Raw genomic sequence first — 26,679 nt, forward strand, 5'->3', positions numbered from 1 at the left:
CGGGTAGGAGTGAATAGAAAAGGATGTAGCAGTGTAGACTGGAAAGTAGTATTGACATTAACTCAGAAAGGTGTGCACGTTGCTAGGGGCAGTGTATAGTATACATTATATTGTGCTTACAGAGAAATACATTGAATAACACCCAGAAATGTGCAAAAGATTTCACTGACTTCCCATATTAAAGTAAGAGTAAGGAAAAGTAGAAGGTAATATCAGTGGCCTGTCTGAGGTAACAAGATTGCCAACTGCTTATTATATAATGATCTGTCTGATATAAGACTATTACTTGGTGGAAGATAAGAGGATGTTCTTCGTGTTTCACTGTTGCAGTCATCACACTTGAGTTATCTGCCTGCAGGTGGCCCTCAGTCTGCCCAAATATCAGAGTCTTGGGATTTTTGCGTCAGATGCTGTCACTTCTTCATGATGTCCCGGTTGTCAGGGGTATAAAACATGCAGCCGACGCCATTGCATCAGATTTTCTTGCCGTGCGGGAGCCCAAAGCAGAAGCAGTTTGCAAGTGCCGGTCGGCCGCTACCTGAAATTTTCGAGTTTCAAACCTGAAGTCTTCTAAAGCTAAGTACCCCATTGGGGATAATTTTTTCTTACTCTAACCGATGTCAGAAAAAGTTAACAATTGTCTTTCCTGTGGAAAGCAAATACCTCAGAGATTTTCATTCTTACTGCATCACCTGTTTAGGCCCAGACCACGACGTTCCTCACTGTCTGTTTTGTGCCTTGTTCAACGCCCAAACTATTCGTCGTTAGGCTATCTTTGTCAAATTCTTTCGCTCTCATTCTCCGTATTCCGAAATGGCTTTGATAAGCCATGCGACTACCGATCTTCCAAAAAAAGTAAGGACAAACCGCATAGGTCTGAAACTGTCGACGACGCTTCTGTTAAGCTAGTCGCCAGTCCGCCGGTACTCAGCGAGGTGCTTTCGTAGTCCCTAATACCCACATCTACAGATTTGCAGGCCTCTACTGCAACCTATTCGGAGTCAGATATGCCGCGAGATGCTTCTTCGACTTTGGAACCTGTGGATTTCTCTACCTTGGATAGGTCTGGAGCCACTGTGCAGGGCACAGTCTTCTGAGGGTGTATTCAGACCTTCCGATGTTCGTGTTAAACCAACTACTACGTTTCTGAATAAAACTACTGAGTTTCTGAGGCCCAGAGTTCGCACTACGCCTAGGAAACAGATGACCAAAGTGCATTCTCAAGCTCCCATACCACAGAAACAAATGCTTAGAATGGCTGAAGACCTTATTACTTTAATTAGGGGAAGCCAGCTTTCTCCCTCTAAAAGACAAAGAATAGATTTTCCTTCAGATTCTACAGATCATGAGTCCGATGACTGACCCCTCTGATTACCAGGACATACCCTTATCTACCTATGAGGATTCAGATGCAGAGTATTCCATTCCCTCTGCCTCTCCTCCAGAGGACTTTACTTTTGGTGAAACCTTGCATACCCTAAGAGAGCATTTCTGCTGGGAATGCCATGACTACCCACAGTCCAAAGAGACTCTGGGAAGTTTTAGACTTGCCTCATCACAGGCATCTAGCTATACCCCCTGTCCTGGATATTGTAGATGATGTCTTCATGGAATCCAGTCTTACCCCTGATACTTTACCACCAGCTCCTAGAAAGCCTAACCGGCACTACAGAATACCTGACTCTCAAATTTATCTTTAAAAATCCCACTGCGGATCCAGAGACCATTTCTCTGGGACCTAAAGGTATTAAGGCTACTACAGCCAAAAACCCTACCCCTTCGGACAGGGATTCTAGGGTTTTAGACAGATGTGGTAAGACGGTATATACCTCTGCAACTCTTGCCATCAGGGCTTTAAATTGCTAGTTTCACATGTTGAAGTACCAGCAGCATGTTATGGAAATAATTAAACAAAAAATGTTGATTTCTGATTGTGCAGAAAATAGATTTACAAGAGTTGATGCATTCTGCAAACCAAGTTGGTAAACCTAATTTGTAGTGTGGTTTTGATGCCTTAGAAGCATCTTGCAGGGCTGCTGTCACTGGTTCTGTTCTGAGAAGGCATGCTTGGCTGAAGGAACAAGTCTTGCTAGACCATGTCAAAGCAAAATTATTAGATGATCCATTAAACAAAGAATGTTTGTTTGGCACAAAAACAGAAGAAGTTCTTAAAAAGATGGAGGAAAAAGCTAAATCTATGCAAACTGTTAAAGATTTCTTACAGGTACAGCCACCTAGATTCAGTAGGCATTGGCCTTCAAAAAACTGGTCCTTTCCAGTCCCTCCCAGACCTTCTCAGTCCAAACCCAGGGGCAAGGGACTACAAAGACTACAGTCTCAGGGTATGCACAGATCTAAACAATGGAGTGGTCCCACCTCATAAACAGGGAGTGGTAAGCCATCCCCTTATGGAAAAAAGTTCACAATGACTTGTCTTTCATCCCTCCCAGCCATGCCCAAGTACTTGCACTCCTAGGAGGAAAACTCGCCCTGCATGCAAAAACTTAGAGTACATTACCCAGGATCGATCGGTCTTAAACATTGTATCCCAGGGATACAGATTCTACTTCCACTCACTGTCAACCCCAAGCAGGTTGCCAGACCTTTCTCCAAACCAGTGGGCAGAGGCCCAAAAGCAAGTACTTTCTCTTCAGTATCGGGGCTATTCAACTTGTTCCAACAGAGCAAAGGGGACAGGGTTTCTACTCCAGACTGGTGCCCAGAAAAGAGAACTCTTGGCGCCCTATCCTGGATCTGTCAATTCTCAACACCTTCCTGGTGGTTCCAAAATTCAAAATGCTTACACTCCAGCAGCTGCTTCCTATGCTAGCCAAGGACTCCTAGGTGGTCACCCTAGACATTTATCTGCACATCCTCTTCTTGCAGGAAATATCTACGTTTCAGTTCTCTGCACTTCCCTTAGTCTTATCTACTGCGCCCAGGGTATTCACAAAGTGCCTGGCTCCAGCCGTTGCATACTGCAGGCAGAGACGTATTCAAATGTACCCATACTTGGACGATTGCCTGATTCAGGCGGACAGTCAGGAATTGCTACTTCAGCACCTGACATTTGTAGAGAGACTCCTAACTTCTCTGGGGAATACCATCAACGAAAAGAAATAACATCTGGTACCCAGCCAAAAGATTGTATTCCTGGGAGCAAGCTTGAACACAACTTCCCATATGGCATTCCTTACTCCAGAAAAGCAGGTTTATTTGACAAATTATTTCAAACTACTGGCCACCCAAACCCAGTTATCTGCAAGAAAAATACTGCAAGCCCTAGGGTTCCATGGCCTCATGCATTCTCCTAATTCCATATGCAAGACTGCATATGAGGAAACTTCAGTGGTACTTAAAAAGTCTCTGGTGTCAACATTCTCAGGACCTGGAAACAGTGATTCCTATCATTCTTTGCCTAAGGACAGAGTTTTTATGGTGGGCAGAGGCTTGCAACCACAACAAGGGATTCCCTTTCACTCAACCCCTTGCCACCCAAACTCTGACAAGACGCATCAGACTATGCATGGGGGACTCGCATGGCAGGCAAATGCATTCAAGGCAAATGGAGCCCAGGATAAATACACCTGCATATCACTCAAAAAGAAATGTTAGCTGTACCGAATGCACTGACAGCCTTCAAATACCTTATCATTCCAGGACAACTCTTGATAAAGACAAGACAACACCACTGATGTCCTTCAAGGATGCATCTGCAGTCCTAACATATGGGTTGTCCTGCCTCAGGCAGCCCTTCGGTCGGCAAGGACTGCAGATGCATACCTATCGGACATCTACATTTATGGTAGGTACAAAACTGTACTTTCTGGTACATAAGCGGGGGGAGGGGACTCATTCCTACCCACTCTGCAGGTTAGCCATGGCTCTTTGGAACACAGCCTTGAGCAATCAAGTGCACTTGCAAGCTCAATTCCTGCCAGGCAAACAAAATTCAATGGCAGATGACTTGAGCAGAAATCTAATGGACCCACACGAGTGGAAACTGGAACCCAACTCATTCAAACTTCTAATCCACAGGTGGGGGACACCAGAGGTGGACCTCTTTGCTTCCCCCAAAACCATCAATTGAGCAAATTTTGCACCAGAACTCCCCACAGCCAAGCATGGAAAGTGGATACCCTATCCTTTACATGGGAAAACGTCTCAATCTATGCCTTTCCCCCTCTGCCCCTCCTCTCAAATGTACTACTCAAGATCAAACAGGGTAGGCCAAGGACAATCCTTATTGCACCTGACTGGCCACGCCAGCACTGGTACCCACTCCTGTGTAGTGTGACAGCAGTGCCACCCTGGCACCTACATCAGATCCCCTCTCTGCTGTTCCAGCAGGAGGGGCAGATTTTTGCATCCTCAGCTGCAAACCCTGAACCTGGCAGCCTGGCTTATTCCCTGAATACATCACTAGCAACCCTCAGCAAACGGGTGCTGGATGTCCTCCTTGAGGCCAGAAGGCTTTAGTACTAGGAAATCCTATTCAGAAAAGTGGAAAAGATGCTTTTCTTGGAGCCAGTCTCAAGGAAAGGACACAGCTGTTACCACTTTACCTCAAATCCTAGATTAACTAGCAGAGCTGCTCCACAAAGGCCTGTCCTTCTCAACAATTAAGATTCATGCCTCTGCCATCTCAGCTCATTACAATACTGAGCCACCCCTCTTCTCTCACCCTCTGATCAAACAGTTCCTGAGAGGAGCTAACAATTTAAAACCCCCGAGGAGAGCTCACACTCCTGCCTTGGGACCTTCACTTTGTACTAGAGAAGCTCATGCTTCACCCTTTTGAGCCTGCTGCCACAACAGAGTTAAAATTCCTCTCTTGGAAAACAGCCTTACTTCTAGCCATCACTTCCGCAAGAAGAGTGTCTGAGTTACAGGCTCTTATGGCTGTGGAACCCTTCATTATCTTCCATGCAGACAGGGTTTCGCTCAAGACTAACCCATCATTTATGCCCAAAGTGGTATCCAGTGTGGCTTTAAACCACTGTAGCCATTTACCAGCCTTTTTTCTTAATCCTCAGAATAAAGGGAAAAGGATTCTGTATTCCTTGAACATGCACAGACTGCTCAGACTCCACCTTGACGGGACTAAGCCTTTCAGAAAAAACTGATCAGCTGCTAGTCAACTTTGCTACAGTTGCAGAGGGCAAGGACATTTCAAAGCAAACCATTTCCAAATGGATAGCACACTGCATCCATTTCTGCTACAAACACCATGGAAAAACTATCCCACAGGGGATCAAAACTCATTCCACTAGTGCTACCCACAGCATTTCCCAGGGGGCCCCCTACCAGGGACATCCTGGAAGCTGCAACCTGGAGTTCTGTACACACCTTCACCAAGCATTATCACTTCTTTTCTAAATCCAGAGCTGGATTTACCACCGCAGTCTTAAAAGGCCTGCTAGCCAACCCTAATACTTCTTGACTGCCTCCACCCTTCCTCAGCTTTGGGAATCAACCCAAGTGTCATGACTGCCACAGTGAAACACAAAGAACATAGTACAGTTGTGTGTAGACTTACCATAAATGTAGATGTTGGAGTGTATTCACTGTTGCAGTCCTGGTTACCCTCCCTCCAGCCCCATGACTTCTCTACCCTTACTCTTTTTGGCCATATCTTATGGCTGTGGTATTTACTTTTTACTGGAGGTGTTCCACATCATGTAATTGCTTCCTATTTTGGGGGCTCCTGACATCTGGGGCAAGAAAAACTGATGTAATGGCATCTGCTGCATGTTTTATACCCCTGATGACCTGACGTCATGGAAGAGGCGACAACATCCGACGCAGAAATCCCAAGACTCTGGTATCGTGCCGACTGAGGGCTACCTGCAGGCAGATAACCCAAGTGTGATGACTGCAACAGTGAATACACTCTAACTTCTACATTTATGGTAAGTGTACACAATTGTACTATTTGCTTGCAGACTTAGCAGCTGTGAGTAACCAATATGAATTCTTATAAACAGGAAAAACGCAATTTCTGGAATACTTAGACTCCTGCATGTTAAGGACTGATACAAGCACTTTATAACATTATTTACTTTGAAAGTGCTATTCATATGACATGAATAAAGAGAGATGAGGGGAACACTTTACTGGCACACCATGTAGACTTTTCTGTCTGTCTATTGTAAAGCATAGGTAAATAATTAACCAAACCTTCCAGGGCAGGAAATGATATTGTGGCTTACTTGAGGGAAGGACAATGAGAAGAGAAACTTGAGAAGGAACTGAAGCACACAGCATCTCCCAAAAAAGTCTGTTATCTCAGCAAGGAGTTGATATTTCTGGATATTTTTTCATAGAATGTGTAATGCATCAGTAGGAAAAACCTTTGAGAGAAGCTGTGCAAAACAGTAAGCGATACTAGTACCAAGGCCTCTCAAAATTAGCACTGCTTCTGTGGTCTTGCATCCTAAGTGAATGGAACTGCAATTTGACAGTCCACCCATGAGTGTTAATCTCAACATGTGTACCATCACAGTGCACTATGGGGAAGATTTAACTTTAGAAGAAAACAAGCTCTGATCAGGATGTCTGCCCCCAGAAGGACACTGAGGGTTACAAACGCAAGAAAATTAGTAGTGACTTCTACTTAGAAATTCAAGAAAAGATGAAAAGCAAGTGTGTTTTTTTTTTTTTTTTTTTTTTAACATTACAGCCGATTGCACCTCCAGACGTTTCTGTAGTTAACTCCTACTGTGCCTTTTGGCTTCAAATATCGCTTGTTCATATTTCCAATAATAATTTCAAAACCATACTTGCATACAAGGTACCAAAATATTTTATCTTGAAGCATACATGATGGCAAACAATTGTATTGATATTTGACCTCTGTCAGTGAGTATTTGTTAGAACTGTAGGGTGATAACTTCATTTTTTTAAGGTTCAGGCTACACCCACTGGGAGTTAAAGGTGCACACTCAAAAGAGCTGTACTGGAGGGAATGAGTTAATTTTTTTCCTGTAGTGGTCTTTTGTTTTGCATGAACTATCCATTAAATGTTGTGTTCTGAAAGATCATGGCATTAGTAAGAGTCTGCTTTCAGTGCTTTATTTTAAAATGTTTCCAGTGCAGACATTTGTGCCATAGTAATTTTGTCGGTCTGTACCTTCAGTTAACGTTATTGTTTGGATCGTGACTCTGAGTCAGGCTTGCTTTGGTAATTCTGTGGTACCAGTCTTTTAGAATTTGTCGTCCTTTGCATTTCTTTTTTGGCCAGTTTTTAGCTGTGGCCTCTCGGAACATGTAATGGTCATGCTTGCAATTATTCACATCCGTTATCCACAACAGAAGTCTGTGTCAAATATAAACCCCAAACAACTAAACTCTGATGGGAGTGCTCAGCTGTGTGCTCATTTACCCTCCAGCTGTCCCGCTTTGATTTATTGACCCCTCATTATGTATCACCTGTGGTCTAAGACACCTTGAAGCTAGTTTGGCATGTATGTTTTGAGTAGTATTTCATTTTGACTAGGGTGCCATCTGTGTGGAGTCTGCAAGTCTGTCCTCCCTTCCTCCTTGTGAAGAGTTCTCTAGATGTTCCATTTTCTTCCCCTCATCCTTCAAAGACATGCAATGGGTGAAATGCCATTCTTCAAATTATCCAGTGGTGTGTGTATAATATGTGAATGAGTGAAACTGTGTGTAGTGATAGATCAGTGCCCTGTCCTGAACGGACATCAGTGCATTCTGCCCATTGACTGTATGCATAGGCTTCAGTGTCCATTGCCTGAAAAGATCAAAGCAGATTATCAAAAAGTGTGATATAAATCTGTAGCCATCTTTCTATTATATATATTTTTATGTTTGTATGTATGTGTGTGTGTGTGTGTGTGTGTGTGTGTGTGTGTGTGTGTGTGTGTGTGTGTGTGTGTGTGTGTGTGTGTGTGTGTATATATATATATATATATATATATATATATATATATATATATATATATAATCTGTGTGTGTGTAATATATTAAATGGGTCTACTTCACATGACTGAAATATATGACTGAAATACTGAAAACTCACTTGACTGAATCTCATTCTACTGAATTGTAAGCCATAGGATGTGGATTTCCCTTCTGCAGTGACTTGCTTGTGAAAAAAAGAATTACTGTAACTTATAGTGCTGATTGTCAGAATACTGATAGTCATGTAGAAAGTAGTGTTGTAGTGTTTCTAAATGTGGGTATGTCTGTTTACATTTTCATAAGTATCTCAAGTAATATGGCGGATGTTTTGTGCATTCCTAGCAATAGTGGCAGTGTGTAGACTACTGTAAGGTAAGTAAAAGGGTATATGCCCTTTTCCCCACTGTAGTGCGATCTTGGAAGTTGTATATATAGTTGGGGGGGGTGTAGCCCGCCACCTAGTTTGGTTTTATATTGAGCGGTTTCTGTTAAGAGGGTATGTTAGTAGTTTTAAGTTATGGAAAGAGTTGGTCATTGATGGTGGTGTAAGTGTGCATCTCTATTGTTTACAAGTTAGTATTTTGAAATTTAGCACTGTAAAGTTTCAGTAAAATGAGTTTAAGTCAAGTGAGTTTTTTCAGTGTTTTAAAATTAGGTATTATGGTCTCGGTCAAATGAAGTTTCAGTCATGTGAAGTAGACCCCTATAGAGATATATTATATATATATAGATATAGATATATATATATATATATATATATATATATATATATATATATATATATATATATATGTATGTATATGTGTGTATGTATATATATATATATATATATATATATATATATAATCACTACATAATCTCAAAAGTTTGAAATACCGAATTTCAAACTTTCGAGACTATATAGCCGAAACCTCTAATTACCGAAAGACCAGAAACGCTAATTTCAAAATCCCGATCATCGGAAGTTTGACATTTGCGCTTCTGGTGTTGTGATATGGTGGAAGGTCAGGTAAGTATCAATGTTTAAATGTGTTGGTTAGGGGTTTACTGTGTGTGTGTGTGTGTGTGTGTGCGCGCGCGAGGGGAATGTAGGTGTGTGGTGGTGATTCGTGTGTTTGTGTATGCAGTGCGACCTTGGAGTTAGAATATTTAAGTAGTTGGGGTGTGGGGGCACAGCCCTCCACATGTGGGGCGCAGGGGGCCTTGCTCCCCTGCTTGTCTGTAGTTTAGGTTTGTGTGTTTGTCTTCTGGGGGAAGATGTGTGTATGTGTGTGGTGTATGTAGAGTGTAGTTTACGGTAGTTTGAATTTCGCGGTTTTGATGTTTCGGTATTTTAGTGTTTTGGGTATTTGGTTTCAGGATTTTGCCCATCGGTAATTTGGGTTTTCGGGATTTAGTAGTGGTTATATATATATATATATATATATATATATATATATATATATATATATATATATATAGAGAGAGAGAGAGAGAGAGAGATATGCATTTGCATAATGTGTGTGTGTATGTACTTGTTGACATTCTTTTATGTTGCTTTTTTTTTTTTTTCTTTTTCTGCTTGCCGAAGGGGAAAGTTCAAACTGTCAGGTTTAAATGAAACAGGTTGTGCCTTTCTTAGTCCAACATATAACTCCATAGCATATACCCACAAAAAAAACAGGTGTGACCTTAAGTACAGAAATGGAAGAGGGAAATAAAAAGCCAAGCTGTAAACATTGAGTGAAAATCCCAACAGTTAACGAACTACACATAACTCTCTCATCTAACTTGCTTGATGAGGGTTTTAAAATTTTTGGTGCAGGAAAAAGCAAATAATGCATTTTGTATTGAGTTCAAATTTCTGCAAAGGTGCATGAAAGTGATGTATCTGTCAGTTTTCGTTCATCCTTTGCTTATGAGACTCTGATCTGACCCTGCCTTAACTACAGCTTGCAGAAGCCTACAAACTCTCGAGCTCATCCCTACCCACAATGCTCTGGTCCACTGTCACCTCAGATCTCGTTTATTGCTTTTGCTAACAGACGTGGTTGCCGATGGCTCTCAAGCGTTTTTGGTGATAAGTACCTTTGTTTAGATTATATATTTTTCTCTGCTATTTCTAGTCCTTACTTCAGTGTAAACCCTCCTAATATTCTCCCACAACCCTTTTTGGTCCTCTTAGTTAACATTATTGGTACTTTTCCCTACCATTGTTTCTTCTGAATAGATACTCTCTCAGACCTTTTTGGTCTTCATAGTTACCATTGTTGGTATTTTTTTCTTCCCTTTTCTTCCTTAAAAAATAAATAATTTTAGTAGTAATTATCTTATTTTCTGTTGTTGGCAGTTTTATATTGGTGAGTGTGCCTGTATGTGTGTTGTGTTCGTGTGGAGTACCTTCTTCCTGGACACGTCAGAAGAAGGATTTAAGAAGTGCAGGCAATGTGGGCACAAAATGCCTTTTTCAGACTGGGATTCTTTGTGCGTTTACTGCTTAGGACCGGATCACCTCAACCAGCAGTGTGACAACTGTGAGGCCTTTAATCCTTGGGCTCTCACAGAATGCAAGAATAAGCTGATCTTGAAAGGGCTGTTGCCCTCATCTTTTTCACAGGTTGTCGCTGGAGCTCAACCACGTGTATCTAAACATGGAGACCATTCAAAATGGTCCAGATCAGCCAAAGCTTCCTTGTTGGAGCTGAAAAAGAAGGTGCCGAGGTTGGATCAGACATCTCTAGTTTCATCCAAGCTGTTAGATCTGTCAAAAGTTCTGTCACCAGACCCAAAGAAGCAGACAACTTTGGATCCTAAAACCTCAGAGCTGAGGCCCATTCCTCAGACTGCTTACTTGCTATCCTTAGACCCAATCTTGTCTAGTATGTCCTCTCCTTTCCTAGAGAGGCACTTTAGGCTTATGTCCTTTCGCTCTACCAAGAGTCTTACCGAGGCAGATGTGGCTAGCGTCGTGAGGAATATGGAACCATTTCAGAAGGGTGCCCTAATGGTTCTGACCCCATCGGATCAGGGGCTCCCTCCAACATCTACTCCTTTGACGAGACCTGAGATTTCAGACTTCTTGGATCAGAGTGCTCCTGGCCCATCTGTGCGAGAAGACTGGTTATCTACAGATTCGACAATAACTCTGAGCTCGTTGGCTCCAATGTATTTGGATCCAGACAGCTTTCGGAGCAGAGGATTTCACATCAGACCAGGGGGTGGGGTGGTTAGATTCACTGTTGAGAATTTCAGAACTTGCTCTTCCTCTTGTAGCTTCGGCTGTTGATAGCTCAGTTCCAGCTTCCTCCTTGGTTGTATAACCTGTGGGGAGGGGGGGGGCTGGCAAATTGGGGACCTTTGCTCTCTGCTCTGTTTGTCATTTCCTCCCCGGGGAGGTCAGCCTTTGAGGTGGAGGGGTCTTCTGTGTGTCCACAGATCAGGTGGGGACCCCCTTGGGACCACCCAGCTGACCTTGGCATTTGTTCCTCGCCATTCTTCACCTTAGGGACAGCTGGTCCAGAGCTTCCAGTCTACCCAGTCTGGGATCCCTAGCTCTTCTGATACTTCTCAGGGTAGCTTGTCCGATACTTCTGTGAAGCACTCCACCAAGGAAGTCCCTGGGAAGAGAAGGTGTAAGAGGAAACAGCTGGACTCACCCAAAGAGTCCTTCACCACTGATACCAACTTTGATGGAGAAGGGTCTTGCAAATCACCATAGGTTCATAGGTTGGTACTAGGCTATCAGCCCTAGGGCCTATACAAGCCTAGCCATAACAATTCCCTGGCTATTTCACCCAAAGACATCTCCTTTCCAGACATCCTTGAGCTCCTGAAAAAAAAAGGGTGACTGGTCTGCCCACAACCCATCTCTTTGCGGACTCTGTATACCTTGAAGCTTTCAGGACTGGCTCGTTGTCCTCCTTGGAAGCCCTGCCTCCCGACGAATTGGTGGATTTAATTTGTTGGAAGGAGCCTTACTCGACTGAACCTATCTCCAAGAGACCAGATAAGATTATGGCACCTCAGCAGAAAGGCAGTATTGGAGTAAGGCCGTACTGGTTGATGCCATGGTTGTGGCAGCAGCCACTAAAAAGGACTCTCTGAAGAGAGTGTATCCGTTCATCACCCTAACAGAGTCTATGGCGATGGACAGGCTGGGGAAGCAGGTAAACACTTTAGCAATGTTTGCCATATGTTTCCTGAATTATCTAGCCCACTTCACGAGATTGCAAAGGGACCCAATATACTTTCCAGCTCATTAGTAAGGGTCACTATGGAGGAGGTCCAGATTTTTGTGGCCCTTCAGTTGACTACCTTACAGTCCATTGTGAAGTCATCCATGAGTCTTATCTCCATTGGAATGGAAGGAGCCTCATGGGTAGCGGGTTTAGGCTTTTCCATAAGGAGATAGACTTAGGTGCACTTGTGTGACTTTGCAGAGCATTTTAAGTCTGCCTTTGTCAACACTGCATTTGACTGATATTCGCTTTTTGGACCCACTATAAACGGAACACACTCCAGGTGTGAAAAAAAAACAGAAATATTTAGTCTACCATTGCAATGTGTTTTTTGCAACACCACCCCCCCCCCCCCCCCACACACACACACACACACAAATCTTTTCTAGGAATCAGTGTGGTGGGGGGTGCCGCAAGATATGGTTCAAAAAAATCTCCAGGTCCTTTCCCCGATGCATGTGGAACTGGTTCTCCCAGAGGCAGAGGGGGCAATGGTAAGAGAGGAGGCCCGCATGATATACTGGGTCCAGAGATACTTTCTTTGATAGGCTCTATAAGCACTCCTGAAAGGAGGCCAGCTTGTCTTCCACTGGAGGCAGTCAGGGGTTGATTTTCTTTGCATAAACAGCCTGGCTAAATATAACAAACAATATTTGGGTGCAGAAAATTATTTCCACAGGTTTTACCATACCTTCTTTCCGCCCCATTAGTAACAAAACTCCCTGATGTTCCACCCAGTCAAAGGGAGCCAACAACTCAGCAAATTCAGCGGTTGCTTGCAAAAAGAGTTATCCAAGAGGTCCCCCCAGATAGGATCCGGAACTTACTCAAGGTTCTTTTTGGTTCCAAAAAAAAGACAGGGGACTGGAGACCAGTTTTGGATCTCAGTGTGCTAAACAAGTCTGTCATGCACACCAAGTTCTGTGTAGTCATGTCCACTCTACCCTTTTTGGAGAAGGATGACTAGATGTGCTGTATAGACCTCCAGAACGCATACTATCACATAAAGACGAACAGATGGTCTAGGAGGTACTTGAGCTTCCAAGTGGGAGCCAGTCACTACCAGTTCAGAGTACTGCTCTTTGGCCTCACCAAAGCCTCCAGGGTGTTTACCAAATGCATGGCAGTGGTAGCAGCCTATCTAAGCCTGCGAGGAATGTGGGTGTTCTAGTTGGACAAATGGCTTATCACTCACCCCAACCAGACATCATTTGGTACAAGTGAGAGAGAGGTCAGGTGCTAAAAACTTGCTTAACCCTAGTGATCACAGTAAATCACAACTAATCACACTTGCAATGCACCCAAAAACTGGAATTCATAGGCGCAGTCTTCAACACTCAATTCATGCTTGCATCCATTACATTACTATGAGTACAGAACATCAGAAGCCAAGTCAAGAGAATCATTTGCAGTACAAAGATATCAGCCAGAAAAGTCCTGCAGGCTCTAGGCACGATGGCAGCAGCCATAAATTTAATACCTGTAGTAAGGTATCACATGAGAGTTTTACAATGGATTCTACAAACTCAGTGGTCCTTTTTCATTCACCCTATGTCTACAAAGATAGGGATGATTCAGATATGCAAAAAATTATCTCTCATGGTGGACAGTTATGCCAACCCCAACAAGATTGCCCGTTCATACCCTCTCAGCCCAAGGCCAATAGTGACCATAGACACGTCTCAGATTGGGTGGGGTATTACCTGGAAAAATCAGTTCAAGGCACTTGGTCCCTGATAGAGGCCAACCTGCATATCAATGTTCTGGAGAGGAGAGCAGTGCTTTTGGCGTTTGCAAGCATTCCAAGATTCTCTCCCTCTTTGGACAATTGTAATTCAAACAGAAAATGTCAGTAGTTTAGTTGATCAACAAGCAAGGAGGAGCCAAGTCTGACCCCCTGTGGCAATGGGTGTAGCCTCCAATCGCTTTCTGGTGGCAGCACACATTCTGGGGAAGTCTAATCTAATAGCAGACAAACTCAGCAGGTCCATCCTATTACCTTATGAGTGGTTCCTCAACCACAAAGTGACAAAAATGATTTTTTGTAAATGGGGTCAGCCTTGCTGCAGTCTTTTTGCGTCTCCCCTAAACAGTAAAAGCAGCTTTGCCCTAATCCCCCCCCCCCCGGTGGGGGAGTCAGAGAGGCCCTCTTCTCCACGATTGTCCCCCCCAGTCCATTATATGCCTGTCTCCCAACTCCCTTGATCCCTAGATTCTTACAGAAGGCAGTCAGAGTGAAGAGCAGAGTAATCATCATTGCACCTTACTGGCCTCAACAAGTGCAGTTCCCCTTTCTTTGGCCTCACCCATTGTCTCCACCTTGGATTCTGGATCTGACTCCAGACCTTTTGTCCCATCATACAAGACTGATTCACCCAAACCTTCCGACCTCAGACTGACTGCATGGTTCCTCCAATTCCATTAATGGCCAGTCAACCTATGCTTTCTTCCCCAGTCCGTTCTATTCTCTTATCACCCCATAAACCTTCTACTAGGAGTTTGTCCAAAGGCAAGTGAAAAAGATTTGATCCGATATTGTCAATATTCACGCAATCCTTGACTGTGGGTTCAGTTCCGTAAGTCGGAACCACCTTGGCTGTTATTCTCTTGAGCTTTGCTTTTACCGTATTGCTCCTCTCAGGGTTAACTCTGATGGAGTTTGCCACCTTTAGTGCCAGACACGTTTTTCCTGTCCGCTCTCGAAAACTTGCATTTGAACTTCAAGTCTCTCTCTTGTGAAAAACACTCATTTCTTACTCTCTCTTTATCTCACTTACCAAGATCCTCTAAGCTTCCTTTTTAAGCACTTGCAGTGTTTTCTTAATACAATCATTGGTAGTCCCTTTGCTTTCACTTTCTATCTACCTTTGCAGCAAACTTTCAGTACTTCAGGCAGCACACTTCACTTGAAAGCTCATTTGGTCGAAAATTAAATGTAGGCCCTGCCCCACTGTAGTGCGACCCTGGAGTGAGAATATCAAGTAAAGGGGGGGGGGCATAACCCCCCACATATTGCAAGTAGTTTTTACCGAAGATGTATATATATATATAGCAATGTATTTTTAATGGATACGCCTTAATATAACAGTGAATACACTTCAATTATGTGGGGGGCTGTGCCCCCCACACCTCCCCTTACTTAATATTCTCACTCAAGGCTCACACTTCAGTGGGGCAGGGGCTACATTTCATTTTCGACCAATTAAATTTGACCAAATGAGCTTTCAGTGAAGTGTGCTGCCAGAAATCATTTGCGACCAAATGAAATTGGACTAAATGAATGGGATCCATATATATATAAAACTATAGCTTGCTTTCCCTTTCTTCTGTGTTTGTGTGTGCGTGCATACATGTGTGCATGCACCTTCTGATATGGCATACAAAGCAAGAGGGACGTCTGGCTTCAAAACATGCCAGAAGGGCTATAGGAAGTTGCTTAATTCTGAATGACACTGTGCGTATACCACTTAGGCTCAGTGACACGGCTTCAGTCACCGGGCCCATGTGGAAAGAAAAAAACAAGTTAATTCTAAAGGGCTTATAAAATCTGATTTTGACAAGGCCATATCTGCTTCCTTAAAGTCTAAAACTGATGTCGGCTCTCCTGCTACTACTTCTAGTAAACATGAAGGATCGAAGAAGAGGAAACGTTGAGTTCCGACAGTTTTGTCTGCACCACCGGCTAAGCTGACTAAAATTTCCGAAGTTCCTATAGTTTCCTCAGAACTGAAAGGGGAATCGATTGAACCTTTGGTGCCGGCTGCTGCACTGACTGTCAGCACCTAGAATTATTTCGGATGCAGTACCTTTAGTGCCTTCTTAGTCCTCTGTTCCATCTGCTTCGGAACCTAAGGAGTTTTCTTTTAAAGATAAGCTCCAATCAAGGTACTCCCCATCTGTAGACCCTTTCATAGATAACCTCCAAGTCCTTTCTTGGAAAGACCTAGATCTCCATCTGTCTATTCAGTCCATTCCGCTAAGAGCCTTATGGACTTATGAGGATGGTGGACCTGCTCCTGGCACGGGCGTTGACTTGTTCATTGGTCCCTAGCCTTCCTAACTCTGGAATCTTCTCTGCTTCTTCACCAGTTTTTGTTCCTCCTCTGACTCCAGCTAAGTCTTGGGAGTTCCCGGAGCCAACAGTCCCAGTTTCAAATGTATAGGTGCTAGTTAGGACCACATCTCAGGCACCGGTTACTACCTTGAGCTCTTCGGTTCTGTCAGATTCGGAGACCTCTGAGGCAAAGCTTTGCTGTCAGTTCCGGGGAGTGTGGCTCTACTCTGTTGTCAAAGCCATCCATAATCCTCAGGGAGTCAGTACATGTGAGCTTGATTGTGGCTTCTCCTCTGTGTGGGGTGGGACCATGGTTCTGAGGGAGTGTATCTCTGTTCTGGGCCTCTATTCCTCTACCCGGGGGGGCTTTTTTCCAGGCTATGGAGAGGGCCTTGTCCTCTGGGCCCATGACTGATGCCACTTTTTTCGAGCCAATATCTCCATCCTTCCCTGCGCCCAGAGCTACCACCAGCCTCTGACCTGGGACAGCGAGACACAGAAAATTCAGGATTAAACTGTTGTGAGTATGTCCTCTTCAGACATCTCCCCAGCCATTCCCACCGAGGAGGTGTACCTGAAGAGAAAGTGTAGAAGGAAACACTTGAACACTTGAACTCTGAAGAGACTTATACAGAAGATACTGGTTTTGATGAAGGAGAACGTTCCCAAGGGTCACCCCGGAAGATGTCTTATTTAGAGACATATTAGAGATCCTGAAGCAAAGGGGTGGCTGAACTTCCCAACTGCCTTCCTTGGAGGAATTGGTATACCTGCAAGCGTTCCGTGCTTGGCCATCTTTTTCTTGGATCTCTCCTTCTGCTGACTATCTGGTTAAATCGATTACGTAGCAGGCTTGGAAGATAACCTGACTCCATTGAACCAATCCCAAAGAGACTGGACCACATTTTTTCAGCTCCTGAGTATCACCAATGTTGGGCTAAAAGGATTTCAGTAGGTGCCATGGTGGTTGCCGCAGCCACAAAAAAGGAGCTGGATGAAAAGTCAAACTATCCATCCTCCTAACAGAGTGTAGGACTATAGATTTGGAAAACACTTATATGTTTCATCGACCTTTGCTTGCGCTTAGATTCTTGAATTTCATGGCCCATTTTATGAGACTACAAAGAGACCCGATAAAGGAGTTAGCAGATACACTGACAGGAGCTGTAGCTAAGGGAGTGCAGGATATAAAGTAGCCTCCCAGCTGGCAACCCTTACATCCATAAGTAATTAATCTGAGGCTCATTGCACACGCAGCTGAAGGGACAATTAGGACAGCGGATTCTGTGGTAGGCATGAGGAGACTGTCTGGATGGGCTTATGTTAGTTTGCTGAGCCATTCAAGTCATCTTTCATCAATGCTTCATTTGATGAAACATCTCTTTTTGGCCCCAAAGTTAGAGACCGTTACCAGATGCAAGAAGAATGGAAAGACCCTTTCTGCCATGGGCATGCTGTTCCATTCCTCAATGGCCTTACTCCAGGAATCAGAGGAGTGGGAAGCTATGGTTCAAAAAGTCCCAAGGATCTTTTCAGGACCCACATGGCAATGACTCCCCACAGGCGGGGGGGGGGGGGTTTATAATGGAAGATGCCATCCACGAGGCAGAGGAGCCCCGCAAAATCAGGGTCCCAGGAATTTGTTCCCTGGTAATTCCTATCAGCATTCCTGAATGGAAGTCCGATTGTTGTCTTCTGGAGATGGGGGGGCGTTTATCCCTGCCCCTATCTGCCTGGCTAGATATAACAACTGGCAATCGGGTGCAGAGAGTTATAACCAGAGGTAACAATGTCCCATTTCAAAACAATCCAGACAGCCAAAAAGCATCCCAGACGTTCCACCCAGTCTCAGGGATGCAGCAGTCTTAGAAATAATAAAACTGCTCAACAATTAAGTCATCCAGGAAGCCCCCACCAGACCAAATAGGAGTTTACTCAAGATTCTTTTTAGTGCCAAAGAAAACAGGGGACTGGAGACAAATTTTATATCAGTGTATTGAACAAGTCAGTTCAACAAACATTACGGATGGTTACGGTTCAGTCTATACTTCTGTTTTTAGGAAAAGATTGGATGTTCTCAGTAGATCTTCAAGATGCATATAATCACATAAAAATGGACAAGTGCTCCAGAAAACTCCTGTGCTTCCGGCTGGGAGCCAGTCATTTCAGAGGCCTTCCCTTTGGTCTCATTGCAGCCCCAGGATGTTCACCAAATGCATCCCAATGGTAGTAGCTTACTTCAGACTGCAAGGATTCCATGTGTTTCCATACCTAGATGACTGGCTCATTACTGCACCCACCAGGCATCTACTGTTGTGGGCAATGAACTGCATTCTTCAAGCTGCTGCTGGCTGGGGATCACTGTAAACTACGAAAAATCCCATCTAGAGCCAACACGGCAGTTAGAATTTATAGGAACAGTACTAAACATGAGCACTGGTATCACGTCTTAACCCAGAAAGACTTCAAAGAATAAAATCCCACGTCAGACTGTTATAAACCCTCGGATCAATGGCGGCCGCCATCACTTTAGTTCCCCGGTGAGATTTCACATGCAAATCCTACAATGGCTTTTGGTGTCACAATGGTCTTTACTGAATCAGCCAATTTTCCCATCCGGTATTGTTCACCGATCTATGCAAGATAGACCTGAATTGGTGGATTCACTCCAACGGGCAGATGCTTTGTCCGTCCTCAACCCCAAACCATAGTGACCATGGATGCATCCCAGATAGGGTGGGGTGGGGCATTATCTTGGAATGACAGTCCAAGGCACTTGGTCTCAGCTGGAAACCAGTTTGCACATCAGTGTTCTAGAGATGAGGGCAGTGCTCTCAGCATTGCGAGCATTTTAATAAACCTTCCCCTTGGGAATGATTGAGATTCAAACATACATGTCAGTGGTCTGGTACGTCAGCAAGCAAGGGGGAACCAGATCTTACCCTGTTTGTTGAGAAGCACTCAGGGTATGGCATTGGGCAATTTCATGTGACCACTTTCTAATTATAACACATTCCAGGGAGCTCCAACGTAATTGCAGACAAATTGAGCAGAAGCATCCTACTGCCTCATAAGTGGTCTCTCAATTTTATGGTGACAGGATATTCTGTCAATGGGGTCAGCCCTGCTGCGATCTCTTTGCATCCCCTCTGAACAATAAGTGCAGCAGCTACTTTGCCCTATTCCCCCCCGCTGGGTGGGTCGCCGAGAGATGCCCTCACAAATGATTGGCCCTATGGTCTACTGTATGCCTTTCCTCCGATACCGCTCATTTCCCAGTTTCTGAAGAAAGCCAGCAAGTCAAAGAACAGAATAATTCTCATTGCCCCATTCTGGCCTCAACAAATATGGTTTCTCTTTGGCCTCTCCTGATTTGGAAACCTTGGACCCTGGATCCAACTCCAGATCTCTTATCCCATCCAGAGGGGACTTGTTCATCTGAGTCTTCTAGCTTCCCATAAACCTTCGACTAGAAAGCTATAGAACAGTAAATGGCAACATTTTTCAAAATGGGCTACAGAGAATAACCTTGACCCATTTTCTGCACCAGTTGATAGGGTCTCAGAATTCTTAACACTGCTTTTTGATGTGGGAGCATCCTCCTCAATCGTATGATTGCATCTGGCTGCAGTTTCTAACTTTCATGATGATGCAGCTCTAATGTCCCACAAACTTTGTAAAGCTTTTCTCCAATTGATCTTAATGCTCAGACCCCCATATATAAGGATCTTTTTTCACCTTGTGACTTGAATCTTGTTACAGTCCTTGGTACATTGCCCATTTGAGGCATCTGCAAATTTTGATTTGAAGTACTTATCTTGGAAAACCTTATTTTTGGTTGCAATTATTTTTGCCAGGAGAATTTCAGGACTACAAGCCTCATTTTGCAAGCCTCCTTACCTAACCTTCCATAAAGACAGGGTGTCCTTGCGAACTAACCCATCCTTTCTAACAAAAATAGTTTGAGACAAATATCGACCAGATGATACAACTTCACGTATTTTTTCCCAATTTTTCAAACGGAGATGAATATTGTCTACATTTACTAGATGTTTATAGGCAATGCCATTTTTACCTTCACAGAGCAAAAGAATTCAGAAAAGCTGTCGAAGTTGTTTCCTTTTCTTCAACTACTTGGGTAAACCACTCTCTAAGGTTACTAAACTAATTGGCTTAAAGGTTGTATAACCTTCACTGATGCAAAAAAGAAAGTACAACTGCCAGGTCCTGTAAAGGCACATTCTACAAAAGCAATTGCCGCTGCTTCAGTTTTTCATTCAAGCGCTTCTATAGACTATATCTGTGCAGTGGCTACTTGGACATCCCTGCATACCTTTATTACTCATTACAAGCTGAATCTGATCTCTAGGGGATGAGCATCATTTGGTTCAGTGGTGCTCAGGAATATACTCCTGAGAGACCTCCCAAGATATGGGTAGCTGGGGACTATCCCACAGTCAAGGAATGAGTGAAGATTGACAACATCAGATAAAGAAGTTATGTCTTACCATGACTTTCCATCTGTGTTGTCGATCTTCACTTATCCTTGACATTCCCAGCTGACTTCCCCTGCCTTTCGGGCTTCTTGGTGGAATGGATTTATCCCAATAGATTGGATTCTCCTTTTATGAATACAGATATGGTCTCTGCTCTGTTATTTCCTCTCTCACTATATATTGCAAACTCGATCTGAGGTGTTACTGAGAGGAGCATAATGGGTAAAGCTAAGCTTAAGAGTTTTTGGGTGGTGTGAGCTGGAATAACCGCAGAGTCTGTTCCGAGTTACAGAACCAAACCCCCAGTCAAGGATAAGTGAAGACCAACAACACAGAACGTTATGGTAAAACATAACTTCTTTTTTTTATTGGGCTAAGCAAAATCGCATAGAAGCCTTTACAGCTCCTAAATATGCCGTCCTTGAGAATTTCTAGTAGAATTGTTTAATAAAGGAGCAAGAACATCTACTATTAAAGTTCAGCTAGCAGCAATTTCAAATGTCTATGTGAGCTTACACAATTTTGGCTTCTGCAAAAATTTGTAAAACATTTCTGAAAGGTAATCTCTTGTTATAAGACCTGTTTTAAGGACCCTGTTCCCTCAAAGGATTTAACTCTAGTACTGCAGGCCCTTACTCAATCTCCCTTTGAGCCTGCAGCCAAATGTGATTTAAAATTCCTGTCTTGGAAGGCAGCCTTTCTGGTTGCTATAACCTCGACCAGGAGAATATTAGAACTTCATGCTTTTTCCTCCAAATCCCCTTACTTGGCCTTTCACAAGGATAGGGTTAATTTATGGACCATTGCTTCCTTTCTACTGAAGGTGGTGTCAGAATCCAATATTAATCAGGCTATTCATCTTTCACTATTCTTTCCAAATTTTAGTAATGAAGGGGAATTCTTGCTGCATTCATTGGATGTCCATAGACAGTTACATTACTGTTTGCATCATACAAAATATTTCTGGAAATCAGACCAACTTTTCATTTCCTTTGCACACTATAGGTTGGGGCAACCTTTCAAGAAAGTAACTATAGCCAAATGGATAACAGTGTATTTCTTTGGTGTATGCAAAATTGAATGTGCCCCTGCACAAACCTGTCAGAGCTCATTCTACCAGATCTGTGGCTTATTAATGAACTTTCAGTTTAGAGTTTCCATGGATGATATTTGCACAGCTGCTACTTGGCCAGATCTGCATACCTTTATCAATCACTGCAAATTAAATCTGGTCTCAAGGGGAAGAATGACGTTTAGCTTGGCCGTTCTGAGGAACATCCTTCCTTAGGGTTCACCCAGGGCTCAGGTAGCTGGGGATTCTGTCCCATAGGTTGAGGATGAATGAAAATTGACATCAGATAAAGAAGATGTGTACTCACCATAACGTTCTGTGTTCATTTTCATTCAACCTCAACTCCCCACCCTCCAACCCCCGGCCTTTTTTTATTAAAATTCCCTCTGACAAGAAACGTGTGTGAAAATGCAGTCGTTCTTTGAAAGATCTTATCTTGGAGCATCTCCATGACATATGAAATGTTAAGCTTTGAGCAGCCTATCTGTCCCTGGAGGAGTGGTTTCAGCCCAGAAGTTAGTAGTTTATTTGCCATTTTGGGCTAATTTCTCTCTCATTTCCCTGCTATAAAAACCACATTTGCGCGGTTTTGTGTGCCGGGCAGCTAGGGTTAAACTATTCCCGGTCCCACGAAGTCTACTTTTCAATTTTTCCCTTGGAACTGGACAAACTTTCAACTTAAGCACTCAAACCATTCATTTCACTGCCCAGCACTTGCTCAAAATTCATAGCAAGCATTAATTAACCCTAGCACTAGACTCCCTATACTGTCCAGAAGGACAAGGCTCTCTATTTGTCCCTACCAGCCAATCAGTAAAACAGATCACTTTACCTATTCAGGCATGTCCAAAGTGCAGTTTCAGGTGTACTCTCCAGTCCAACTGGTGAATCTGGGCATTTTGAGGCAATGTTGCAACTGCCTCATGTACACAGACAACCCTCTCCTCCTACCACCAAGCACTAATATATGCGAGAGATGCAATTATACAGCCAAACTGGAGGCAAAGCTCTCTCATCCCAAGACTGGAACTGACAGTCAAGAGGAGAAGGGAAATACTTGCAATGCACCACCAGTCTCACATGGACCTATTAAACCAACACTGGCAAATAACACACAGTAATACACGAAAATATATTTGGAGGCTCTAAATAAATATCTTCAAAAGCAACAGAGACTTCCAAAGCAGACATCCAAGCAACCTCCACACCCCATCACAAACCATGAAACACATACTTCACATAATCAGTGTGCCACACAATCACAGCCCTTAAGGCAAAATAACATACCCAACACACTAGTAATAATGTCTATAGTCAGGCACACTGATGTCCCACTAACTAGGCTGGACAAGGAGAAGGTTGCAGTTAGCTGCCTGTCTGACGCCAGGATCCGCCACATAACACAAGCACTCAGGTCACTCCAGAATAAGTACAAATACAAGACTGCCATTGTCCATGTTGGTGTAAATGACCTCAGACGTACGTCCCTGGACTACATGAAGAGAGACATGAAGAGACTACTGCAAACTGGGGGCCATAATTGACTCTCTCTGGCTGATACAGACATCCTCCAGAAGGGTCTCACTGCGACAGATACCTGGTGTCAAAATCATGGCCTCAAGCTAAATGCCAAAAAGTGCATAGTCATCCCCTTTGGAAAAAGCAAAGTACCTGCAAACTACCACATACATGGTAGTCCCCTAAATACAGAAAATGTAATAAGGGATCTGGGGACCCAAGTAGATAGTAATTTCTCCTTTGATAATTATATTGCCAAGGTGATAAGAAAATCCTTCTATGTGGCCCACCTAATCACAAAAGGGTTCGCATCTAGAACAAAAGAGGTTATTGTGCCCCTCTACTCATCAGACCCATCATAGAGTACAACTCCCCATTTGGGATGTACCTGACAAGACATCTTCAACAGCTGGAAAGACCACAGAAGCACCTCACCAAGAGGATTACTGGCCTCAAACAGATGCCCTATGCAGCTCGACTGAAGAAACTCCAGCTGTACTCTGTTGCATACCACTTACTCAGAGGTGATCTCTGCCTGACATACAAGGCCATGTCCAACCCAGAACTGATGGACATGCTCCACCTAAAAAAAAAATCCCCGAGAGCCACACGCTCAAGGGATCTAAACCTCACCACAATGATAAATTGGATGTGCTGGAGGGATAGATTCCTGTCCCAGAGACTCCCCATGCTTTGGACCAGGATTCCAATCTACATAGAGCCCCCTCACTAACACTCAAGGGAAACCTGGATGAGTGGATGGGAAACAGAAAATTTACCCCGGGGATCACTGCAGTGGCTCTGCTGGACAGAGGCACAGGGAGCTAATGGCTCTGCCGGACAGAGGCACAGGGAACTAATCTAAGGGGGCGTCGAAAGCCAACACATTCTGGCTAGGCTTATAGATGCCCTCGAGCAGATAGCCTAGTACTTACCCATGATCCTGTAATATCAGTAGTGCACTAGCTAAACATGTTGATACTTTCTCTGCTCATTTTTGGAAATTTTCGGTTTTGCAACTGGTTAGTAAGTCTGAAGAGGAGGTGATCTTAGAAATAAAACTGAGCTTACTGAAACTAAATGGATTGTTAAATTACAAGCGGGATAGGGCATGTGGTCTTAACCATATGGTCCCTTTAAAACCAGTTTTAAAAGCCAAGAGATTGATGTGCTGATTTTAATTATCTTAATTAACTGTTTTTGGACATCTTAATTGACTTTTAACCCTGACTTGCTGCATTTGTAACCTTTGAGAGTATTTGAGTGTCTGATTTTTTTTTACTTTGGTTGCCCTTCATCAGATCATAGAAGAATTAATAAACTATTGCATGCCAAACAGGTTTGTTAGTTGGCTCTTCTGCTTTTCTTGTGATAGCATCTCTTGCTCCCCTGGATTTCAACTACAAGTGATGGCATCTTGCATAGCTCTTTGTTTATGCTTCTCCTTCTCACAAGCTATATGTATTATCTGAAGTGAGAGTGGACCAGAGCATTGTGGGTAGAAAAGCGCTTGAGAGTTTGTAGGCTTCCGCAAGCTGTAGCAATGTCCAAGTTAGATATAGGTCAGATCAGAATGCCATAGATTTAGGCTGAATGAAAATGGACAGCACAGATGGAATGTTATGGTGAGTACATAATTTTGTTTCTGACTTCAATGTAACATACGAAAAATGCTACTAGGGAAAAAATGCAGTAGGAAATGCACAAGGGTCAGAGTGCACTTAACTTGCCTATTTTATGCCTTGTGCAGTTTATCATCCTTGCCTAACTTTCACTTTGCTCTCTATTACATTGCGTTATTGACATTGTCTGTACCACACATACAGATTGTTATCATTAGTGCTAAATATTTTATTGGCATCTTATTTCATGCTGTGTTGCCATTGGAGGTGCAAATTAAATATTTTTTTAATTGCTAGTATAAATGCACAGAATTATTTTACTTGCATAGTTGCTCATTCTTTAGCAGAGATACAATTCTGTATCTAAATGTTGTAGCACTGTCTGTATTTTAAAAAGTAGCTGAGGGATAGGTTTGGCATTAGGCTTTCTAATCTGTACCCAGCCACTACTCAGCTGGAACTTGGCTGTAAAATAAGCAGTAGATACATAGTGGTACCTACTTAATTTTGATTCCGTAATGTTTAGTGACATTGTGTGGAAATTTAAGGAAGTACTAGCTTTTATGTGGTGGTAGGCAGAACAGAGTATTTTAAGAATTTTGTGGGATGAAAAAAGTATCTTGTTACAGTATGAAAAAGGGGAAGATTAAGGTGCAGTTTAGATAAGGTTGCTAAACCGTATTATTCACTGAATAGTTCAGCTCAGTGGGCTGCCATCCTTTTTAATGCCCTTACTTTCATTGCTCAGTACTTGGTTGGTATGAGTGAGATATTTGGTTGTTCTTTGCGTTGCATATAAATCTGACAGTCTTGTTATCCTTTAATAATCTGAATCCCTGTGGGTGATGCTAGTATTGTTGCTATGACTTAGTCCACAGATGAAATGTTAATATTGTAAAAATGGTGGAGTTACTGGGCTCCGTGCATGTTGTTCGTGATTGTGACCTTAAATTGATTTGCTAGTAGCAGTATCATTAATATTAATAACTCTTATTTTTGCTATTTATCTTAGGAGATGGTGAAAGAAAGAAGCACTCTTAGTTCACAGGGGGACCATTTTTCCAAGCAGGTACTTGAACTGAAAGAAGAGCTGAAAACAGCCAAGGAGAATTTAAAATCGAGCCAGAATTTAGTGGAAGAGATGAAAGGTAATTTTTTTGCTTGAAGTAGGCTAGAAATAAAGACATTGATCTAAACCTCATTTCTAATTTATGCTTTATGTATGTATTCGCTTACACATGTGAAATGCCAGCCTGAGTAAGGTTTCCTTAGAACACATTGATGTTCTGAAGTGCTACACCACATTTTTCTAATGAATTAATAATGTAATATTAGCAAGCAGTTGCTGTTTCTGCCTAAAGGTATCTTATTCTAAACACCACTGGAGGAATAAGATTCTTTCCTGCTAGTAGTTTTTCTTACCCTTTTACAAGCTGTCATATCACAAGTTCTTATGTGATATGCTGCTGGGTGAAGTGTCCTACTTGAGCGCATACACATTAATAGAAAAGAATACAAGCCATACTAACATTCTAACCATCCCTGATTTCTGGTTCAGTAGAGTTTGTTCTGGATTGTAACTGCTCTTACAATTGTATCCCTCAAAAGCATGGCCTCTTCCCCCCTAGACAAGACAAGGGAGGCCTCCCTATGGAAGGAGACTCTGGCAATCCAGGTGGCAGCAAACTGAAGCTCCCTGTTTTGTGTGGTTGTTCAGAGACCAACTGTGACTATGTTCAACCCCAATCTCTCATACTCCTGCCCACCCCCCTTTCAA

At 43.1% G+C, this 26,679-nt stretch overlaps 1 protein-coding gene across 1 annotated transcript in view; it reads left to right on the forward strand.

Annotated features, from left to right (window-relative positions):
• CENPF (centromere protein F) overlaps positions 1-26,679 on the forward strand; it is a 1,545,100-nt gene that overhangs the window by 577,958 nt on the left and 940,463 nt on the right. Inside the window, exon 11 of the mRNA XM_044061312.1 lies at positions 25,915-26,050. Coding sequence (XP_043917247.1) covers positions 25,915-26,050 — 136 coding nt within the window. The remainder of the gene's footprint in view (positions 1-25,914; positions 26,051-26,679) is intronic.

The sequence above is a fragment of the Protopterus annectens genome, chromosome 1.part0, assembly GCF_019279795.1.
Source record: "Protopterus annectens isolate FY-2018-M chromosome 1.part0, PAN1.0, whole genome shotgun sequence".
NCBI lineage: Eukaryota > Metazoa > Chordata > Ceratodontiformes > Protopteridae > Protopterus > Protopterus annectens.